Source organism: Lepidochelys kempii, chromosome 4 (genome assembly GCF_965140265.1).
Source record: "Lepidochelys kempii isolate rLepKem1 chromosome 4, rLepKem1.hap2, whole genome shotgun sequence".
Classification (NCBI taxonomy): Eukaryota; Metazoa; Chordata; order Testudines; family Cheloniidae; genus Lepidochelys; species Lepidochelys kempii.
Genome location: NC_133259.1, coordinates 66,349,120 through 66,373,471, shown reverse-complemented (window position 1 = coordinate 66,373,471; position 24,352 = coordinate 66,349,120). Strand labels below are relative to the sequence as shown.

At 42.0% G+C, this 24,352-nt stretch overlaps 1 protein-coding gene across 3 annotated transcripts; it reads right to left on the bottom strand.

Annotated features, from left to right (window-relative positions):
* Positions 1 to 10,398: 10,398 nt before the first annotated feature.
* Positions 10,399 to 23,330, bottom strand: MSMO1 (methylsterol monooxygenase 1). Of its 3 annotated transcripts, none has more exons than XM_073341555.1 (6): positions 23,233 to 23,330; positions 20,070 to 20,381; positions 16,851 to 16,999; positions 15,619 to 15,745; positions 12,842 to 12,996; positions 10,399 to 11,423 (listed from the first exon to the last, which is right to left on the bottom strand). In XM_073341555.1, the coding sequence occupies exons 2-6, from the start codon at positions 20,322 to 20,324 to the stop codon at positions 11,216 to 11,218; spliced, it is 894 nt and encodes a 297-aa protein (XP_073197656.1). In that variant the 5' UTR covers positions 20,325 to 20,381; positions 23,233 to 23,330; the 3' UTR covers positions 10,399 to 11,215. The 3 variants fall into 3 exon arrangements, with proteins under 3 accessions (XP_073197656.1, XP_073197655.1, XP_073197657.1); XM_073341554.1 differs by having other exon boundaries at positions 23,191 to 23,298; XM_073341556.1 differs by lacking the exons at positions 20,070 to 20,381; positions 23,233 to 23,330 and adding an exon at positions 19,051 to 19,211.
* Between the last annotated feature and the right edge of the window lie 1,022 nt (positions 23,331 to 24,352).

Genomic DNA, 24,352 nt, shown 5'->3' with positions numbered 1-24,352 from the left:
GTGCCGGAGAGCCTGTGTGAGAGAAACCCTCCATTAGGAGTGCCTGTGGTGCTGAAGGGTCGTTCAGCACCGATGTTCTCTGCACCGTAGCGCTCAATGCATGCAAGAGAACTAGATAAATTCATGGTGTATAAATCCATTAATGGCTATTAGCCAGGATGGGCAAGGAATGGTGTCCCTAGCCTCTGTTTGTCAGAGGGTGGAGATGGATGGCAGGAGAGAGATCACTTGATCATTACCTGTTAGGTTCACTCCCTCTGAGGCACCTGGCATTGGCCACCGTCAGTGGACAGGATACTGGGCTGGGATGGATCTTTGGTCTGACCCAGTATGGCCATTCTTATGTTCTTATATCGGTGGTGCCGGGAAGGTAAGCGCAGCGTGGGTCTGTTCCAGCAAGGTCCTCTCTGCTGTCACCGTGTCCATTGCGGTGCCGAACGGTGCCATGAGAGAGGCAGGCAACTGGAAGCCTGAAGCCTCAGCACCGGGAGCTTGCACTGTTGCTTCAGCCACAGGCAGGATTAGCGCGATGCCGGGGAAACCAGCACATCAAAGGTGCTGAGCCGAGAGAAGGTCTGTATAGAAGAAATAGACCTGCTCGGTGACCTTTTTGCTTGCAATGTTTCCCTTCTGGGTGAGGGAGGCGGGTGTTTTCTCTTTTGTCCTTTTTTTTCCTTTTTGTCTTTTTTGGAGGCGGGAGGGCTGCGGTTCACTGAGGAGCCTGTACCTGGGTCAGAAGCAGGTCTGAGTGACTTCTACCCAAGAATCATTTTCAGGTGGAGTTCTCTGTCTTTATGTGCCCTGGATTTTAATTTGGAACAATGGGCACATTTTCGAGGGACTCCCCCAGGCATTTTATACACTGGGAATGGCCATCCAAGTTAGAGATGGCATCCTTGCACGTAGTGCACCACTTAAATCCTGGGGAGCCAGGCATATTAACGTCGGCTGGAGGCTGAGAGGAACAAGCGGGAATTAATTTTAATTTTTTTTTAAGGGATGAACTTATCTAGTAACTAGAGTGCTAAACTAAGTGAAAAAAAGGATGTAGAATAGGTAAGAGAAAAAGTTTTAACGAGTCTGCTGTAGGTCTGACTCTGGCCGGGGATGGTAGAGAAGGAACTGAGGAGTTTGGCCGCGCATGCGCATTATTAAGACAAAACCGGTATGTGAGGCAGGCTCCGTGCATGCGCGGCCAATATAGGTACTGCTGTAAAAATCTCCAAACAATGGCGCAGGGGCGCAGCAACACCTACAGTACAGCACCCACAGGGACACCTCTCGAAGAAGAATTGTAAATGTTGGGGGAAGAGGTGGGGCCACACTCCGCCTAGATCCCAGCTCAGCCCAGGTCTACACTACGGGGTTGGGTTGAATTTAGCTGCGTTAGGTCGATTCTAAAATGAATGCGCCTACACAACCAACCCTGTTCCGGCGACCTAGAGGGCTCTTAAAATCGACTTCTGTACTCCTCCCTCGCGAGGGGACTAGCGCTAAAATTGACCTTGCTGGGTCAAATTTGGGGTAGGGCAGAGGCAATTCGACGGTATTAGCCTCCGGGAGCTATCCCAGAGTGCTCCAATGTGACCGCTCTAGACAGCACTTTCAACCCCGATGCACTAGCCAGGTACACAGGAAAAGCCCCGGGAAATTTTGAATTTCATTTCCTGTTTGGTCAGCGTGGTGAGCTCAGCAGCACAGGTGACCATGCAGTCCCCCCAGAATTGCAAACAAGCTCCAGCATGGACCGAAAGGGAGACACTGCTGTATGGGGAGAAGAATCTGTGCAGGTCGAACTCTGATCAAAAAGAAGAAATGCTAATATATATGCCAAAATCGCACAGGGCATGGTGGAGAGAGGCTACAACAGGGACACACAGCAGTGTCACATGAAAGTCAAGGAGCTCAGGCAAGCCTACCAAAAGACAAACGGTTGCTCTGGGTCAGAGCCCTATATATGCATCTTCTATGATCAGTTGCCTGGCATTCTAGGGGGGACCCTACAACTACCCCACCACTGTCCGTGGACACCTGCAAGGGGGGGAGTCTCACGCAACAGTGAGGAGGATTTTGCGGATGAGGAAGAGGAGGAGGAGGAGGACAATGAGCAGCAGGCAAGCGGTGAATCCATTCTCCTCAGCAGCCAGGACGTTTTCATCACCCTGGAGCCAATACCCTCCCAAGGCAGGATTCCCGACCCTGAAGCCAGAGAAGGCAGCTCTGGTGAGTGCACATTTGTAACTACAGTACAGGGTTTAAAAGCAATAGTGTTTAATGTTTGATTTGCCCTGAAGAAATGGGATGCATTCACGGCCAGTACAGCTACTGGAAAAGTCTGTTAATGTGTCTGGGGATGGAGCGGGAATCGTCCAGGGACATCTCCATGAAGCTCTCCTGGAGGTACTCTGAAAGTCTTTGCAGAAGGTTTCTGGGGAGGGCTGCCTTATTTCGTCCTCCATGGTAGGACACTTTACCATGCCAAGCCAGTAGCAAGTAGTCTGGAATCATTGCAGCACAAAGCATGGCAGCGAAGGGTCCTGGGTTTTAGTCACATTCAAGCAACATTCAGTCTTTATCTTTCTGTGTTAGCCTCAGTAGAGTGATATCATTCATGGTCACCTGGCTGAAATAGGGGAATTTTTGTAAGGGAACAGTAAAAGGACCCCGTTCATGCTGGGTTGTTTGTGCTTGGCTAAAAGGGATCATCCCAGAGAATAGCCACGCGGTGGGGTGCGGGGAGGTGTGTGCTGCACATCCACCTGAAAACCGCAGCCCCTCCTTTTAAATGTGAAACCCACCCGGCATTGCTTGCTATGGGAAAGGATGGTGCTGCAGTTTGAAACCATTCCCACATGTTTTGAAGGCGTAAGAAGCCAACCCTGCATACCAAAAGGTTTACCATGGCTGTCTGGAAACTGAATTCTGTTGCCCAGCCGTGTGTGATGTGTCACCATACCGGCAGGTGCTCAATAGAAAAGGCAAAATGCGACCTTGTATCTAAAGCACATGTGCTATCTGCTGTGAATTGCTTGATTCACAGTAAAAGAGCCTCTCCCTTTTGTTCTCAGAAATGTATAATCTTAAATTTTACTCTCCCTTTTTATCTCCCCCAGGTGCAAATGTTTCTATGCTTCTCCTATCATCTTCATCCCTGAGGTTATCGCAGATTAGAAGGCGAAAAAAACGCACTCGCAATGACATGTTTTCTGAACTTATGCAGTCCTCATGCACTGATAGGGCACAGCTTAATGCATGGAGGCATTCAGTGGCAGAGGCCAAGAAAGCATTAAGTGAGCGCAAAGAGCAGAGGCAAGGGGAGATGCTGAGGCTGATGGGGGAGCAAATGGACATGATGAAGCATCTACTGGAGCTGCAGGAAAGCCAACTAGAGCATAGACCCCCACTGCATCCATTGTATAACCGCCTGCCCTCCTCCCCAAGTTCCATTTCCTTCTCACCCAGACACCCAAGAACACCCAGGGAAGGCTCCAGGCACCCAGCCACTCCACTCCAGAGGATGGCCCAAGCAACGGGAAGGCTGGCATTCAATAAGTTTTGATTTGTAGTATGGCTACAATAAGCAATGTGGCCTTGTCCTTCCCTCCTCCCAATCCCACCCCACCCGGGCTACCTTGTCAGTTATCTCACTTTTTCTTTAATTAATAAAGAAAGAATGGATGGTTTCAAAACAACAGTGACTTTATTTCCTTTGCCAGCTGTGATCAAAGGGGGGAGGGTGGTTGGCTTACAGGGAATTAAAATTCACACAGGGGGCAGGTTTGCAGCAAGGAGAAACACACACAACTGTCACACTGTAGCTTGGCGAGTCATGAAACTGGTTTTCAAAGCCTCTTTGATGCGCAGAGTGCCTAGCTGTGCTCTTCTAATTGTCCTGGTGTCTGGCTGCTCAAAATCGGCCACGAGGCGATTTGCCTCAACCTCCCACCCCACCATAAACATCTCCCCCTTACTCTCACAGATATTATGGAGCACACAGCAAGCAGCAATAACAATGGGAATGTTGGTTGCACTGAGGTCTAACCGAGTCAGCAAACAGTACCAGCGAGCTTTTAAACGTCCAAAGGCACATTCTACCCCCATTCTGCACTTGCTCAGCCTATGGTTGAACTGTTCCTTACTACTGTCCAGGCTGCCTGTGTATGGCTTCATGAGCCTTGGGAGCAAGGGGTAGGCTGGGTCCCCAAGGATAACTATTGGCATTTCAACATCCCCAATGGTAATTTTCTGGTCTGGGAAGTAAGTCCCTTCTTGCAACTGCTTGAACAGCCCGGAGTTCCTAAAGATGCGAGTGTCATGCACCTTTCCCGGCCATCCCACGTTGATGTCGGTGAAACGTCCTTTGTGATCCACCAGTGCTTGCAGCACCATTGAGAAGTACCCCTTGCACTTTATGTACTGGTTGGCAAGGTGGTCCAGTGCCAAGATAGGGATATGCATTCTGTCTATCGCCCCACCACAGTTAGGGAACCCCATTGCAGCAAAGCCATCCAGTAAGACCTGCACATTTCCCAGAGTCACTACCCTTGGCAGCAGAATGTCAGTGATTGCATTGGCTACTTGCATCACAGCAGTCCCCACAGTAGCCTTGCCCACTCCCGACTGACCGGTAGCAGTCAGGCATCGCAAGCTTCCACAGGGCTATTGCCATTCACCTCTTAACTGTCAGGGCAGCTCTCAGCTTGGTATTCCTGTGCTTCAGGGCAGGAGAAAGCAACTCACAAAGTTCAAGGAAAGTGGCCTTATGCATGCAAAAGTTTCGCAGCCTCTGTGAATCATCCCATACCTGCAACACTATGCGGTCCCACCAGCCTGTGCTTGTTTGCTGGGCCCAAAATTGGCGTTCCACTGTATCAACCAGCCCCACTGCCGCCATGATGTCCCAATTGCCACAGCCCGTGCTTTCACAGTCATCCTCGTGCTGGCGTCTCTTAGCCCAGTTCTGCACATACTCCAGGATAATGTGCAAGGTGTTTACAATGCTCACAACAGCAGTGGTGAGCTGAGCGGGCTCCATGCTTGCTGTGGTATGACGGGTAACCCAGGAAAAAAGGCACAAAACTATTGTTTGCCATTGCTTTCAAGGAAGAAGGGAGAAGGGGCGACTGATGACATGTGCCCAAAACCACCCTTGACAGTGTTTTTACCCCATCAGGCATTGGGAGCTTAACCCAGAATTCCAATGGGCAGCAGAGACTGTGCGAACTGTGGGGTATCTACCCACAGTGCACTGCTCCGTAAGGCGATGCTAGCCACGGTATTGAGGACACACTCCCCTGACTTATGCACTTAGTGGGGACATACACAATCAACTGTATAAAATCAATTTCTAAAAATTTACTTCTATAAAATCGACCTAATTTCGTAGTGTAGACATACCCTGAGATAATCTTACCTGTGGGACTGGGTGCTGAATAGCATGGTGTGGAAGAGACCTGAATGTAAATTGACTGTTTTCTGTAGTTTTATGTAGAGAGTCAGGGATGGCTTTTGCTTGGGGTTGAAATTTTCAAAACTCTTACATGCTGCAATGTATGACATTGCACTCTATATGATTTTATGAAAATATGCTAATGAGTGTGAATATAATGTAACTGGAGTATGCTTCATGCAAAAGGTCTCCTGTAAGGTATCATTACAAAGCTTATAATCTATTGAGTGTGGTCATCCAATTTGTATAAATGTATCATTCTTGTATCTGAAACTAGACATATGAAATATAACTCTGAAGTCCTATTGTGTGGGCCATTAATGATAGCTTGGAATCTTGATGGCTCCTATTAACCAGGACAATTAGTTGTAAATGGCTCTGTTTACTTGTAAGTCTTCCTGTATATGTGTATGCTGGCAAGTGGATAATGAAGTCTTACAGTGACATGTGATCATGTCACCTGAACTAGAATCTATCTTTAACCTGGTGCTTTTCCACTGAGAAGAAGGGGTGGGAACCCAGAGAGGGGCAAAGGATTCCCGCCTTGTGCAAAAGATATATAAGGCAGTTGAACAGAATAAAGAGGGCTGCAATCATGAGAAATCCCCTAGCTACCACCTGAGCTGGAACAAGGACTGTACTAGGGGAAAGGATTGGGCCCAGACTAGAAAGGAGTCTAGTCTGTGAAAGATGCTTATTGGAACATTTCTGAGGGTGAGGTTTCATCTGTAATCAGTTTCTTACTGTATTAGGCTTCGACTTGCATGTTTTTGTTTTATTTTGCTTGGTAATTTACTTTCTTCTGTCTGTTATTACTTGGAACCACTTAAATCCTACTTTTTATATTTAATAAAATCACTTTTTGCTTATTAATAAACCCAGAGCAAACAATTAACACTTGGGGGGGGGCAAACAGCTGTGCATATCTCTCTATCAGTGTTATAGAGGGTGAACAATTTATGAGTTCACCCTGTATAAGCTTTATACAAGTAAAACGGATTTATTTGGGGATTTCGATCCCATTGGGAACTGGGTGTCTGGGTGCTAGAGACAGCAGCACTTCTTAAGCTGTTTTCAGTTAAGTCTGCAGCTTGTGGGGGACATGGTTCAGACCTGAGTCTGTGTTGGAGCAGACTGGCATGTCTGGCTCAGCAAGACAGGCTTCTGGAGTCCTAAGCTGCCAGGGAAAACGGGCTCAGAGGTAGTCTCAGCACATCAGGTGGCAGTCCCAAAGGGGGTCTCTGTGACTCAACCCATCACACAGTGGTTCTGTGCTTAATGTCTGAACCCCAGTGAAATAACTGGGCCTACTGCACATGACATAGGGTGACCAGATGTCCCAATTTTATAGGGACAGTCCTGATATTTTGGGCTTTGTCTTATATAGGTGCCTATTACCCCCCACTCTCTGTCCCAATGTTTCACACTTGCTGTCTGCTCACCAGAGTGGCATTTAAAAAAAAAAATCCTATAGGTGAAGGTGAAAGTATTTGACATTGGCAGCCATAGAGCTCGAATAGCTACTACTATGGTTAGTTGAAAACCAAACTCAGCAGCAATAGAAACTCCTGCAACAACTGACAATTCACCAGCAGTAATTGATAGAGGGTGCCATCCTGTAACAGCAGATAATGGCAGTGCTGGAACTTCCTGTTCAGGCAACATCCCTGCCTTCAAGACACACTGGTGTAGTCCCCAGACTATCGCTGATGACACCATCTCTGATCACAATGCTCCCTGAGGACAATCTGGAATCATTTCTTGTACCTTTTTAGAAGGTGACCCTCAAGGGTATGTGCACTCATAGGGATGGGTTGCAGAGCGTTTTTTCATAGAAGCTCATTAAGACTAGAATTCCTTCCTACTCTTCATCAGCTGGAGCCGAAGTGTGGTGGGTTTTTTTTAGAGGAGAGACTTGTTAACTCTGAAATCTAGATGGAATATCTGCCCATGGTGTTGGGGGTCAGGTCTAGGCAGAGAGAACTAGATTGGGGTGTGGATGGACATTTGTGGTTGATCTGTCAGCTAAAACCACCTCCATGAATACAGCACTATAAGAATCATTGTGACTTTGACTCTTGATGTTGGAAATCCCACTGGATCCATGGAAAGGCATACAAGAGGGCACCAGAACACTGCAGAAGGAATGTGTCCAGAAATGACCCTGGACACATAACTATCTCTGGAACTAAAATTCTGGCATTGACATTGGTGGTGAACATGTCTATCACTGGGGTTCCCATACACGGGAATACTGTCTCTGTGGTAGACTTCCACAAGGATCACTCACCTATGGCAATTGGCTCTCTGCTCAGGAAATCTGCCAAGTTGTTGCTGACACCTGGGAGGTAGAGAGCCATAGTTGTCTTATGTAGGTGGCACTATGTCAAGATGTTGATGGTTTCCTGGCAGAGAGGAGACAAGCATGGTTTAACTTAATTCAACCCAGTTTATTCTTAATTCTGTATAGTTATTCACGGGGATATGCTAGAGAAACCAATGGAGAAATCAATGGAGCAACAAATGTTTGGATTCCACAGTATTTTGGTTGTATGTTGCCTGTTCTCTGCTATACTGCACCAGCCCTTTAGAAAGCATCACTCTACATTTTGTATTAGAAATCAGTAATCACATGCTACGAGGAGGCTCATCTTTCTGATGTGCCAACTCAGTGCAGTGGGAGACCGTTTGAAAGTGATGGTGTATTCCAAGTTGAATTTAAAAGAGATGATTATACTACTGATATTGAATAGGGGAGTGTGAAGGGACTAAAAATATCACTTTCAGATTTCTGTTTTCAAATGATTTGCTCACTAGAGCAGCAGTGGGATGAATTATTTTACATGTGAAGGAAAAATTTCCTCTTAATGATTTGTGAAAATAACATTTCCTTTTGTGCTATAAAGAATAGTGTTAGTGCAACTAGAGACTTAACTGAACATCCAGAATATATAAGAACATTCACCTTTGAGGAAAAACACAGCACTTTCCTTTATCAAGAAAAATAAAGATATGCAAATCCTCAATGTCCATTTTAAAATCTGAAAAACCTGCAGAAAGGAGCACTGTAAATATAGCAGTGGGTTTTCAGAACCAGGAGGTAGCTGGGTAAAAGAATTTTCAGGTGACCTTACCCTCATTCACCAGCTGTAGCTGAGTTTCATGAGGCAGAGGAGTTGGCTAGAGAAAGAGCTCTTCTAGGCACCCTACCCTGCCATTTTTAGATCTCTGAATCTACTTATTTGTACTTCTAATTTAAAATGCCTGTCCCAAGGTCTAGGTTTTTGTTTGTTATGCAAGCCTTGCTCCTTTTCTTTTAAGCAGCTCCCAGATAACAAGTGGCCATTGTGTTAGGTCTGCTTGTGTGCTCAGGAGCTCAGAGATGGTTCTAGAGACAGGGTGTGGTGGTGAGTTGTTGTTTTGGTTTTTGTTTTTTTGTTTTTTGTTTTGAGAGAGAGAGAGAGAGAGAGAGAGGTGGTTCCCAAAATCACCACTATAGCACTCTGCTTTCATAATGGTTTCTCAGGGTGTACAACAGATGACTACATTACACAGCCTCAACTCCACAAGGGCACAGACCCCACAATGAAGGATGAAACAGCAGTAGCTCAATGCACACAAGAATTTTAGTGTGCATCAGCAGGATCCGGACAGTTGGCATGCAGCAAGCTGCAGTATTATAGATTTACACCGCAGCTTGCTGCACAGAAAGTGCGTGTGTAGATATGCCTTCAATCCCTAAGCACAGTTGGGTGTTGGCCAGAGAGAAAAAGTATACAGCAAGTATCTTAAGAGCCTGGAAACAAGTCTTTTGAGAGCTATTTCCAAGACATGTCTCTTTACTGAGAGCCTTGTGTGCAGTCAGCTAAATTTATATACAGTTAGCATTTTTTCCCCTTAAAAAAGAAGGGGGGGCTGGGTGGGAGGACAAAGGAATTGGAAGCATTTCTTCTGGAGTACAACAATAGTTATGCTATGTATTTATATGCCTTTGCCACTTATAGCATCAGAAAATCTTCCAAATATTTAAAAATAGAAATCAATCTGTTTCTGTCTCTCCCTGCCTGGCCTGTAGATTAGCTTAATTAGTTTATAAGGGTTTTGACTGTTTTGTCTGTGTGGGAAAAAATAAAAAGAGGAAAATCTAAGTCAAAGACTTTTGCATTTAATACTTAAGAGACTAGTTCCATGGTTCTCTTCACTTGTGGGAGAGCATTGGGGTGGCATATCTAAATATTTAGATGGATATAACCACCACCACCACTGAAAAAATATTGGTTCTGTGTGCTGTGTAAGGTACAGTAGAACCTGTGTTACAATCAGGTTGGGAATGGAGGTTGTTTGTAACTCTGAAATGTTTGTAACTGAACAAAACTTTATGGTTGTTCACTTAGAAGTTTACAACTGAAAACTGACTTTAAGAAAAAAGGAAAAAAGTTTCAGAGCTGTATTTAGTAGTTTACGTTTAACACAGTACTGTTCTGTATTTGCTTCCCCCCTCCCGGTCTTTGTTGCTGCCCGATTGTGTACTTCCAGTTCCAAATGAGATGTGTGGCTGACTGGTCAGTTCGTAACTCTGGTGTTCTGAACTCTAGGTTCTATGGTAGACCTAACCATATTCTGTCCCTGAACTAAGCTGCAGCCTTAGTTTTCCAAAGCTGTAGCCTTGCTTGGGAAAAAGTTAGGTCCATATACACTACAAGATAAGTGTGTTAACTATGTTAGGGGACAATAATTTTGTACAAGTCCCAAGTCCCCCAGTTATTATAGTGTAGATAGTTCCTCAGATGCATTCTACAGTCGTTACCTTACACTGCCTGAGTCAATTAATTTTAGAATTAACTCTGCTCATATATTTTGAAAGTGAATGGCAATGTAGGGCAATTCCTCATTTGCTTTACATTAAAAATATGGAAGATACACAATGACATACACACGATGCCAAATCAACACATTTATTGTATTTTGTAATCCACAAGTGCAAATCTAGCAACAAGTCAGTTTAGCAAATTACAACACACAGAAGGAAATGTAATGTAAATGCTAAGAACACTGACAAAGTAACTTAAAGAGCAGCAAAAAAGGCTTCTCAAGTAAAAACAAAACCACCCTTTTCTAATCTTATCTAAAATGTACTACACCCATGTCAGGAATGTTTCTAAACATATAGCCAGCTCTTCTGGAATTAATAGTTTGCGTTATTCAGTGTGCAAATGGCTGGTCTAAGCTCCTTATCAACTGATGGTATTTTGGTTCCTAAAGCAAATTCTGCCCATTTGCTCCAGGTTTAAATATAGTGCCAGTACCACAGTTTTAATAGGGTTGCTGTATTTGTATTACAAATTTAAGAATATATATATATAATTTTTTTTAAAAATGAAGTCCAATTTCAGTATATTATAATGTACATAATTCTACATGAATCCAAATAGGGCATTATAGATACTTTAAAAAGTTTAATAAAATTCTTGCAACAGATGACAAAAAACTTTCAAGTCACCTATGTAATTTTTAAATTTATCTTTAAAGTACTGCATATATACTTTAGAGTTGTGTATAAAATAGAAAGCATTCCCATTAGGAAGATATTGCAATGTAATTAATGATTTCCCCTACCACTTAGTAGCCAAGGGACAAGGTATATGCTTAACTTTTGCTTTTAAGAAAAGCAAAATATTGCTTTAATTTGTGATCAGGTGTTAATTACAAGTTTAAGCCCAAAAGAAAGATGGAAACAGTTTGTCTGTGGGAGGTTAAATGAGAAATTTAGTTGGACTTTTTTTCTGTCAACAATTCTTGATTCTTCTCTTTCTCTTGATATGAAACATACTGATAATCTGTACCAAAGATTCTATCCCACCATGTGAAGGTTGAAGCATAGTTGCCAATAAAGTTCATGTGATGGAAATCATGAAAACGAGCCCCAGCATAGAAGGGAACTAGATGCAGGGGGTTTAGAGGAATATCGTAGCCACTAGAGAGAAAAAACAAAAACAGAATTAAAATACTGAACCATAATGTTTTTAACATTTTGTTTATAAACACAAACAAAGCCAGGCACCACAGATTACTTCTCAGACTGAAAAATGAAAGCCAAAACACCCAAAACATCACTACAATGATGAATATAGAAGAAAGTCTTTTGTGTGGCATCTGAGCCAGAATGTCCAGTACCAGGTTGAGAAACACATTAAATGTAGCTAAAAATCTCAACATTTAAGTAGTACTGCAGAAAGGAAAGGGAAATGACATTAAAGGATTTCAACATGTTCACATTTTGTTGGACTAGAAAGCATATTACTCCACCTAGTGGCAAGATAGTGTCTAGATTTGATTTTGCTATAATATTCCTGTCATCCCATGCCTGTTAGTGTGACCACTTCGGGAAAAATGTCCACTGACAGTTGTGGCTTCTATCTGCTGTTCACATTGAAATGCACTACTTCGATTTAGTTTAATCCATTTTTATTTTATTTATGCTGCTGTAGCATTGCATTCTTCAGTTCATAAGGCATATAACAGCTTCCCTCAAATGGAAGTGAAGTAAAAATCACAGAAAATGTTAAAATTGATACAATGAAGCTATTTGGCCACCTGAAGAATGGGTCACTGTTCTAACCTATAATATTTTATACCATTCTTGATCTTTTAGTTCTTGCCTGTAAGTATATTACTACATTGAGATTAGGTTAATTAAAAACAAGTAAAGATTGCTCTCCAAGCCCCACAGAAGATTTAGGAAAATGTAGACTGTCATTATGGACCACCACCTACAGGCAATTTTTCCTGGGAGCTGAACTGGGGCCCCTTAGGCTAAGCAAGCATTGGTTCTCCAAGATAAGCCTTTCTGCACAGGCAAGCCTATTGACAGAGAAGTTTAAGATATATTACCTTGAGGTCCCCCTCCATTTTAGTAAAATAAAACCTCACTTATTTCATATGTTAACAAACATTAGGTAATTTGTGTACTAAATATCCAATTTTCTCTCTCAGGCTCTAAGTTCAATCTTGAGAGCTTCACTGGTGTCCGAGATTTACCTTTCCTAAAAACTGAGATCACAAAATGTATAATCCTGCCACTAATCTCACAAACTGTGTTTCTAGTAGATGCTTTCTGAAGTTGTTTTAGTGAGAGCCCTATTTTCCCACCCAAGGAGTTTTGTTATTAACATTGCCAAAACAGAACAACAATTATTATTTTGAAAAGGACAAATGGCCAACTACAATACTGAAATGAAAGAAGCACTACAATCCTTCTCTGGCTGTTGTACACTGTGGACTTCTATTTGTAGTGTGGTAAAGAGCCTCCTAGTATCTCATATATACTAGCACAAAGATAGGTGGAAGAGCCGAGTATGGAAAAATCACTAACACGGAATGAGAGGATTTTACCTGTGTACATCAATGGTTTCCATTAAGCGACATATTACCCAGGCCCACAGAAGAATCATATGGTTACAGAAAACAATAATGCCAATGAAAAAACCAGTTCCAAGGATAAGCGTTTCCAGTGGATGTGCATACTCTGCTTGCATCCCAAATGGAGACTGGGAGGAAAAGAAAAACACACACAGTAAGCACTTTTCTGTAGTATGTCAACACACTCAAGAGTCAGACCACTTTAGAACAGAGATAACGGTAAATAGGATGGTCTTGCAGACAGGGCACTCAAGAGACTGGGGTTCAATCCCTGGTTCATCCACTGGCTATATAGGGGCACATGATCAAGTGCTTCAGTCCCCCAGGAGTGTTCCCTAACCTCAGTGGGAAGGACAAAAACCATTGATGATTTTGAGTCACTCCAGTACTACAGTGATGACAACCTTGCAAATAAATAAAAGAAAGCTTGCCATTTCTATATATTAGTTAACAATGGTAGGAAACATGTTTCCCTGGCCATTATCAACTTCCCTGAACCAGAAATTAGTAGTAAAATCAAATGATCTCATTATGGCAATTACAGCAAGTTTTTGTGAAAGCCTTAAAATTTTAAATACCTTCCACAACACAGGAATACATGAGTTTATATAAATTTGTATCTATTAATAGTGCTTCAGCTTGTAATATTAATAACATTATTCATAATGTATTGCTGGATCAAAACTGTGATTGGACAACTGCCAACCAGAATCAGTAACGTGAAATCAAAGCAGTTCTCAAAAGGAAGAATGTGGACCCCTTTTTGTCCCTTAGGGACCAACGAGGTCTAAAGTAAGGAAGTGAAACAGTGAATAGGTGATCTTACCATAGGTAAGATGGTAAGGGCCTAAGAGTATTTAAAGGATCATATACATCACATATTAGACAGTATCATATAAGCAATATAATTGTTGGCCTAGTGCAGTTAATAAGACCTTTGAATAACCTTTTCGGAAGTAAAAAGTGCAGACACAGCCTTTTTGGCTTACTAGATATCCTGTTCAGTTTTTGGACTGTCCCAGGTTTGGGTACAGTAGATCTGCCAGATATAATAAGTATAAAAAAAGCAGAGTTCCCAAACTCCCTCTCAAATAATAAAATTAATAGCTTTGTTATTGCTAATAAGTAGATAAATGTTATATAACCTGTTGTGTAATGCAGAATTTCATATTTGGTCATAAATTATTATATAACAAATCAGAATAGGGTGTTGATAAAAGTAGAATGCCATCCTGGGTACAAAAAAAAAAAGCACCGAGACTTAAGTGTTTGTTTATGTACAGCCTTGTGTGTGTGTACATGCAGCCAATTCATTGTCCTATCACCCCTAACTGATCACTGGGTGTGGCATTCTGTACTGATGCTGAAATAAATAAATTGATCTTTAAATATTCATGGTAAATAGGCCCAATGGCCTGTGATGGGATGTTAGATGGGGTGGGATCTGAGTTACTACAGAGAATTCTTTCCTGGGTATCTTGCTGGTGAATCCTGCCCATATGCTTAGGGTTCAGCTGATCGCCATATTTGGGGTCGGGAAGGAATTTTCCTCCAGGGCAGATTGGAAGAGGCCCTGGAGGTTTTTTGCCTTCCTCTGTAGCATGGGTCATAAGTGACTTGCTGGAGGATTCTCTGCTCCCTGAAGTCTTTAAACCATGATTTGAGGACTTCAATAGCTCAGACATAGGTGAGAAGTTTATTGCAGGAGTGGGCGGGTGAGATTCTGTGGCCTGCATTGTGCAGGAGGTCAGCTTAGATGATCATAATGGTCCCTTCTGACCTTAATATCTATGAATCTATAAACCTGTTCCTTGGATTCGAACCTGGAGTTCGCAAGTGGCTATTGTCTGCTACACCAAACAGCGGTTGTCTGTTTGCTAAGTTCATAAGGTAACCTGTGGACCTAGTTGGTGGTCCTGAAACATCCTTACAAAATAAGGATGCTATATAAAAATATACTAATTCACCACATCCAAGTTCAGGAAATACAACACTAAAAACAGTTTTGAAGAAGAACACTGTCAACTTGAATTTTTTAAGACTACTTTTGGAATGAAGCTCTTTTTAATTAGTATGTCCTGAACACTTTTTTTTTTTTTTAAATCCTTAAGAGTGCATAGGGTTTTGTGGCCCTACTGCTGTTTATTATAAGGATCTTTTTAGGACTGTACAAGACAAACAATTAAAGTGACTATATTTAGAATGTTAATTGCCCAAACCAACCTTGCAGCTATAGTAATATTACCGTACAATAAAGATTATGGCATAGTAATTATAAAGATAACTATAATCTTAGTGAAACTTATAACAGGCTACAAATCTTCTAACAAATGTGATTGTCAATTTGACAGTATGTCATTAAATACAACAAATGAATAATCAAGTAGACAGTCACCATCCTGACAGTCAGATGATAAAAGGTGGGTATCAGAACACGGCTGCCATTTGAGTGAAAGGGAGAGAAGAGACAAAGAGTTGTTACAAGACATGTTCTGTTAGATCTATGATATCTGGGTTAATTTAATAGTTATGGAACCACCCAGAAGTCATTTAAACACAGTTACAAATACTAGGGTAATGGATATAAGAAAAAACTAGCTAGGTGTAAAATATTTTGTAAGATTGGCTGTTCTCCCTATTTCCAAATGGACGCAAGATCTATTTAAATGTGCTTGATTAATACAGTGTTTATTGTCAGCATCCTGGTTATATTAAACACATAAGGTTGAAATCATTAAAGTAGTACATACTATGAACTCATGATGAACTTTATGGATGTACTTGTATATTCTCTTGTGATGCAAGAGTCTATGCAAGAAATAGTGCCAGGCATCCTCAATCACTGCACATCCAAAACACTGGGCAAGTAGCATGTACCTTTAAAAAAATATATATATATATACTGTTAGCGATAGCAAGATTAAAATATATGAAAGAAATAGTATTTTTCTTTGCTAACGGGCCAAATCCAGGATGTATGCGCAGGGAAAGGCTCTGGAAACTTGGGATGTACATTTAACTTTAAAGTACAGTTAATGATCAGATAATATGCACTATGAGCACATGTATATGCTGTTAACAGCTCTTTTATTGATCTACTACTAACAAATACCACTGAATATAGTACCTAAAATTGTACATATATTTATTTGCTAACAAAACATAATATATGTACCATTTTAAGTACTATACTCAGTGGTAAGTGTCAGCAGATCAATGAAAGAGCTGTTAAATGAGTTAACATGCAATACTGCAAGCTTCTTAGTTTGGCCATGACACACGTGTGTGCGCTCTCACACTAACACACACCTGCATACTAACACACTGCAGTTATATAAAGAAAAAAAAAGCAGCATTAGCACTAGAAAGGAGATAACTTAGTACCCTGCAAGAAACTGTGAAAAAATATAGAAAATTACTGTATGTAATATTTCTCCTGACACTAAAACTAGTAAAAGAGGCACTTAAAAAACATAAGGTTTGTGATTTAAAAATGTATTAGTTTGCAGACAGAAGAGTGTGCACATGGTACAGTCTCTTTCCTGAAGTACATAATACAGTATGTGGGTAACGCTTCATCATGTTATTTCTGGAAATGAACCAGATGGCTCAAAAAACATTAGACGCTTGCATATACAAGGGTGCTCACGAGCCCACAGATGGTGTCTTAACTTCCAGCCACACTATCCCTTTTTGGATTTAGTTTTTCAAATCCTCCCCCTTCGGGATTTGAACAACATTGCAGGCATTAGGCACAATATCAAATATAGGACCCTAGCCTGGTCCCATTATTGCAACTGGATAAACTTCAGTGAGAACAAGATTGGGTCTATGAATTACACATTCGTTCAAAACAATCACATGACTGTGCAGCACACTAAGTTCCCTAGCAGCTGGGAACATTTCACAGGTACTGTCATCGGTTCTTCCAACAGAGAGTTAAAACAGAAGTACAAATAACATTTCAATGGTTTCTACCTACCATCTTGGCATCCTTTCCCAGTCATAAGGGATATTGAAGTACTCTGTGAAATAGTAGGTACCACATATCAGAGGAAGCTGAATACAGAAGTGATTGAAGAGAAGCGTTTTTAAACACTTCCACTGCTTCTCCCACGTTTCTGGTTTATCCTAGGAAAAAGAAATTTCCAATCATCAGTCCTAGTATGCAATATCATTGCAGAAGTACAGAAAGTAATTCTGAAGATTTGGCTTCAAGCTACAATAGAAAAAAGAAAAGCATTCACTGAATTTCCTACTTTGCCAAGCTATGCTTTAGTATTACAGACACGTAGTGCTGTAATAAACTAGCTAGTCTTTAGGTCTACCACTGGTCTCTACTGGATAGACCTGTTCAACTGTGTTTGATATATACTGTATTGCTAAAAGCTGATAAATATTTTCCTTTACTCAGTAGTAGGGGCCTGTGCTTTTGGAAAAAGTTCTGACCACCAAGTAGTTCTAAGTAGTCTGTGTGTGCGTAACAAGTGAGAATTGTAAAATCTTAGGTGGTCACATTTGTTACATAACATACAATCATATTTTTAGGTGTTAGAAGTACATATGCAGTAAGTTAAGGATCCACTACATCCTAGGTGATTTTCACTCTTTTAGTGAGTTTAAGTCAACTCGTCACATTATAAAGAAAGAGGTGCAAATGAACAGACTGATGGATTAATTAGGTGACCTGAAAAAAGTATAAACAAGAAGCAAAAGCCTGAAAGAAAGTGGAGTTTCCAAGAATTCTTTTTACCTTCATAAAAGAAAGAAAAACAAATCAGGTCTTGTCTACCCTGGAAGATTATGGGCCACTGGAGAGCTAGCAGGATGACATCACAGCATCTGTCAAGTGAGAACTGACTGAGATGAACGACTTAAGTGAAACTATTTGTTTTTGTTGACATCTATTTAACTCTATCACTACATTAACCTGGGGACAGAGGGGGAGAAAAATCACCTAAAATTTAGCATCCCACCAATTTAAAGACTGCGAAAATTCCTAAACCACATAAAAAGAGATTGCCGGTTTTGCTGGAGAATGTGTATGGATAGGGTGATCAGATGTCCCAATTTTATAGGGACAGTCCTGATGTTTGGTTTTTTTTTTCTTTTATAGGCTCCTATTACCCCCCTGCAACCCCCCACCCTCTGTCCCAATTTTTCACACTTGCTATCTGGTCACCCTAGGTGTGGAGGTGAAGGCAAACCCAATAATTTTCATATTCTTTAAAAAAATGTGAAACCATTCTCTGCTTCTTACATATGTCAGTAAACTGGCAAGTTATTTTTCTCCCACTTGCAACTCAGCTTTCAATTAACTTAATAAAGTCTCAATGACTAAACATGAGATTATTTTAATCTCGTGTTAGACTGAAATGATTGTTAAATAACCCTTTTGTGCCTCCAAAGAAAGTATGGTCAGCCCAACGCAAATTCTACAGTCTCAGTTTTCAATCACCTGGAAAGTAGGTTCCTAAGCAGTTTCTATTGGCTGGTAGATAAAAAAAATAGATGTGAGAGGAAGACACCAAAAGGGACTGGAGAGAGAACTGTTTGGGGGTGGGGGGGGGTGTCAAAGGATACAGGCACATTGGGAAAGAGCAGAGGCAGGGCAGTACAGTTCAGAGTGATGACAAGTCAGTGTATTTCTGAGGGTGGAATTTGGGTCTCTCTCATATCTCAAGGTGTAATTATTTTCTTTTTAATACAAATTCCTTTGTGTTGTATTGTTTTTTCTATCCTAGAACCTTTAAAGGTAGGTCACATTAGTGACCAAAACTAAAATTAACTAAAGCAACCTGATTTTACAGGGGTTTGGCCACAAATCATTCCAATTCATTATTTTATTTTTTTAAATGTAACTTCCAAGTTCGCATTGCAGTCATACAAAACTCATGGATGACTTCACCACTTGCAAGAGAGTTATTATCCAAGACTCATTCAGATAAAACTATGCCATGCCAACATATGCACTTCTCCACTACATTTTCATTACACACACACACACACACACACACATTTGGACGAATGCAAGGATACAAAGAGATGCTGGGAATTAAAGTCTGTTGCAAGGATGTGTGGGATAGATCATAGCTATGACATCTATATTTACTTAATATTTTCCAACCAAATTATGTAAACATTTATATACTTAAGTTTCACAAAAATTTTTCAACACTCACTGTCATAGACAAGTTTGATTTTAAATCCAGTCCTTAATATGAACATGTAAGTCAGGCAAGTGTAGAAAACAATCACCAGGTTGCATTGGATGGGCAGATTACCTGTATTATGGAATGAAATTCACTCAGTGTGGACAGCTTGCTCAGTGTTTTCTGTATTACAGAAACTTTGCATTGCCCCTTCAAGGGGATTTGGGTGGAGATGTCCTGCAGGGAAGGCCCGAGGTGTGGCCCCCATCTTGGAACTTAAGAAGCCAACATATGGGAGTACTAGGGCAGGGGAGAGGTTTACAGCAGTGATATTGACTGTGCAAATGGCTCTTTAATATCCTGCTGCAAAGAACTGCAGGAGACATATTAAAGTTATTAGCCAACAGTAAAAGCATCCTGATTATTAACCAATGTTATCAACTTGCACTAAGTTATTAACTTATTTGCTGAGACGATATATACACACACTTTACATATAAAAACTAAATATTTCCTCTGTCATACTATTTAAATCTAGTACACTACAGTACTATAGTAAATGAAACAATCAATTCATACTACTGTGGCTCTTTTGGGTAATGTTGATCACTTTGATCACTATTTTGGTTCCTGAACCCTTGAAGTCCGAGTATCACTGGGCTACGGGATCCAGATTTATACTTAGCCAAGAGCCCAAATCTTCCACACACAGGTATGTAGCCTCTATTCCACTTTGTGTAACGGAACAGTGATTGAAGAGGCTGTGCTGCAAAGTTGTCCTTTGCATTCACTTTGAGAACAATGGATCCCTTCCCCTCCCACAAAGCTGAAGGAGTTCCATCACCAACCCCAATAACCTGTGGCTTTATATAGGTGGAAGTGAAGTGTGTGAGCCTCCCATAAAATATATAGACTAGCATATCAAGAACAGATGTTTCTACATTCTAAGATTCCTGACCATTTGTAAAATACGAAGTTAGAATATCACATAATTTGTACAAAAAACAAAGCAACCAGAAACCTGTGCAATTCAAAATTCTTTATCTTACCTGCTGAATTTTATACTTTTGCATATAAGGTATAAACTGAAATATAAATCCAGGTAGACAGAGCAAAAAGTAGGAAAGTTCATGAATTATGAGTGATCCCCATGTTGCAATCTGGAACTTGGTGTAATTGTCCAGCATATAGTTCCAAGCATTTTTAAATGGTTGCTGCAGTGGATTGTCAGGCAAGAAAGAGTCGATGTATTCCACAGCCAGGTAAGCGGAGTTCAGGATGTCAACACTCTCATTCACTGCCATTGTTCAAATATAAAAAACTTCACACTTGCAGTTGCTCTGCAGAATTCTAGAAACAGCCTATAAATTTTAAAAGGTAAAATTGAATTTGTTACTGACAAATTGATGCTGTTCAAACAGCCATCTACTTCAATTAAAAAAAAAAGGTTACATTAAAGGGTTAAGAAGGACACTGTAAAAATACATTGTACTTTAAAAAAAGCACAAAACTATGATGTAAACAGAATCAACAGGTTTAATCCTACAGTTAAACTGAAATCAGATCAAGTGAGTAGAGGGCTAAAGGATAAACTCAAACAGGGGAGTGCACAAGGGAGGGCAAGCAGAGGCATGGGCTCTCCCCAATAATCGGCAGGGTCACAGAGCTCCTCCAGCCCCTCCAAAAGTGGTCAACATAAGAACGGCCATACTGGCTCAGAACAAAGGTCCATCTAGCCCAATATCCTGTCTTCCAACAGTGGCCAATGCCAGATTCCCCAGAGGGAATGAACAGAATAGGTAATCAAACAATCCATTCCCTGTTGCCCATTCCCAGCTTCCGGCAAACAGACGCTAGGGATACCATCCCTGCCCATCCTGGCTAATAGCCATTGATGGACCTATCCTCCATGAATTTTTCTAGTCTTGGCCTCCACAAGATCCTCTGGCAAGGAGTTGCATAGGCTGACTGCGCATTGTGTGAAGAAATACTTCCGTTTGTTTAAAACCTGCTGCCTATTAATTTATATTAGTGACCCCTAGTTCAGGTGTTATGAGTAAATAACACTTCCTTATTTACTTTCTCCACACTTGTCATGATTTTATAGACCTCTAGCATATTCCCATTTAGTCATCTCTTTTCCAAGCTGAAAATCCCAGTCTTATTAATCTCTCCTCATATGGAAGCCATTCCATACCCCTAATCATTTTTGGTGCCCTTTTCTGAACCTTTTCCAATTCTAATATATCTTTTTTGAGATAGGGTGACCACATCTGCACGCAGTATTCAAGATGCAGGCATACCATAGGATTTATATAGAGGCAATATGATATTTTCCATCTTATTATCTATCCCTTTCTTAAATGATTCTGGTGTTTTTTTTTTGACTGCTGCTGAAGATTGAGTGGATATTTTCAGAGAAATATCCACAATGATTCCAAGATCTCTTTCTTGAGTGGTAACAGCTAATTTAGACCCCATCATTTTATATGTATAATTAGGATTATGTTTTCTAATGTGAATTACTTTGCATTTATCAACATTGAATTTCATCTGCCATTTTGTTGCCTAGTCCCCAGTTTTGAGAGATACTTTTGTAGCTCTTTGCAGTCTGCCGGGGATTTAACTATTTTTAGTAGTTTTGGATCATCTACAAATTTTGCCACTTCACTGTTTACCCTTTTTTCAAATGTAAATTGCTATGTATGCCCCTGAATCCAAATGTTTCTAATAACTGGTTTGGTGGCAAGCCCCTTCAGAGAATCTGTACCTAAACGTCTATCATCATAAACTCTTAATTATTTTAGAAGTGTAACACTGATATCAATCACCATTATAAAATTCTATTCATTCACTAAGCAAAGAGGCTTCTTTTCAAATGTTGAGTAAAGCAACTGATTATTATTTCAACCTTAAACCATTCCTCTAAGAAAACACCCTGGTAAGTAAAATGGCAGTTAGGGAGGTTGATAAAAAATGTTCAGTATACTAAAAGTAGAACTTTTTGTAGTTACATACAGGTGAATTTCTTCAGACTATTCAGTAGTGTTGGTCAACAACTTTCTATCAAATTATCTTGGGAAAAACAACTAGGGGTTTGATTAAATAAGAATTTTCATGGAAAGTACCTGGCTTCCTCAATAACTTTTGATTTTGTTGAAAAACCTTCCCTCTCCCCCCTGATATTTGGCCAAATTTTGTCAGTAAAAACTTGATATTTTAAGCTATTAAAAAAATGAAAATCCCCATGGGTAATGTTTTGGGTAAGAAGTTTAAGCACGGCACGTAATGGAAAAATTACTTGCTTAAGACTATTAAATAGTTTGACTCCTAAACACAAGGATCGTACATGTTACTGCAAACACAGTGTGTATTTCCCCACTGCAGAACAAAATTATTCAAACTGCAAGATTACTTACTTATCAGAGGCCAAACAATATATACAATTTAGAATCCAATGGCAAAACAAGCCATATGTTAAGTTAGGATGTACTGTACTCACTAGACCCCAAGGCATGATATCTTTTCTTTTATAGTCAAAGGATGAAACAGTTTAGGGCAGATACTCAGGTCTGAGTGGTTCAAGAGCCAAATTAACAATCAACATCACCCAGAAGAGACACAGTAATGTGAATTCATGGTTTGATTTACTGTAGTACTATATATTCCAATGACAGGGGAGTTTAACTAACACACACACACGTTATTTTCACAGTAAAATGACTAACCAAGTATTATTTTTATCAGCTACAACTGGTTAACTACATGGTAAAAACACCCTGAATGGTTAAAAACAACTAAAAATCACAGCGTTTTAACATCATGCGCTAGGAAGAGCCTTGCAATGGGGACAGAGTATCGCTGGCTTAGGGGTTAATTGTAAGGATGTCCCCCCCCCCCTTTTTATTGCAGCACGGCTACACGCCTGGTGACTGGCTCGGTAGGTGGTTCTGACACGAGCAATTTTCACAATCAAATCTGTTCTGACTCTTGGACAAAATTAAAAGCTTGCCAGCAACAGGGCAAGGCAGCCGGCCTCCGAACAGCGCCCAGCCCTGGGCGAGGGGTGCCGGGCACAGTGAGCTCCTCCCGCTGCCAGGAGACCGGAGTGGCAAAGCCCCGCACCCCAACCTTGAGACCCCAGCCCGGGCCGCCCAGCCCCTCACTCACCTGCACAGCCACAGCCCCAGCCGCTGCCCCTCACGCACTCACCTCACCCGCTTCTCACCCATCAACAACAGCAGCAGCAGCAGCCGCTCCGCGCTCTCCCATTGGCCGCACAAAACCGCTCAGCCGCTTTGATTGGCTCTCGGGCGGGAGCCGGTGCCCGTCAGGCGTGGGGCGGGTGGGGGGGACACAGCGGCCCCACCCGATGATGATTGGTAGAAGGGATGGAGTGAGCATAGTGAGATCTCGGAGCGCAGCCAATGAGGAGCGAGGGAGCCCAGGTGACGGCGAAAACGCCATTAGAAGGAGACGGGCTGAGAGGGCAGCCCCAGGTGGGAAGAAGAGGCGGGGTCGTTACCGTGGTTACTCCTGCAGTTAATCACTTTCCGAAGCGCCGCGGGGGCTTCGTAGCGCTAGGACTCCGCTTTCTACCCACGGAAATTGCTGCTGCCCTCGCCCAGCCTGGGGGCAGCGCCCGGCTCGGACCCGGGCCCCGTGCGCAGGCCGCAGCAGCCCTCGGCGGCCGCTCCCCGCCCGAGGAGGGGGCTGTGGGGGTGATTAACGCGGGCGTAAATGTGGTTGAGAAGAAGACAGCGAGCTTGGTGCGCTCCTGGGGGCTGGGGCGGGGGCCCGGCCAGCCCGCAGCGGCAGGACACCGTGGGAGCCGTGTTTCGGGGGGAGGATAAAGTAACGGGCCCCCGGAAAGCGCTACAGGCACCGGGCTTGCTGCCTCACCCTGAGTCGACCCCAGTGCCATGGGAGTGGGCAAAGCCCAAGAGCTTCAGCCCCAGACAGGGGTCTGGTAACCTGAGCCCTGCTGTCCAGGGCTGAAGCCCTCCAGCTTCAGCTTCTGCCCTGCATGGTGGGGCTTAGGCTTTGGCCCTAGCAAGTCTAAACCAGCTCTGGTGACCCCATTAAAACACAGTCCTGACCCACAGTTTGAGAACTGCTGTTAAGGTCAGAGCCATTGTATAAAATACTATTTGGGCTGTGGGCTTAATAAAGGAATTTCTGCTTAAAATTAGTGTCCTGTCTCCCCTAATAATATTACTTTCAAATAATTCCAACAGGGTGGTGTCAGGGCCAGCTTCCATGGGGTTCAGGCCCCCCATGGAGCAGGCACAGCGTGGTTCTACTCCGGGCTATCCAGGCAAACACCTGGGTC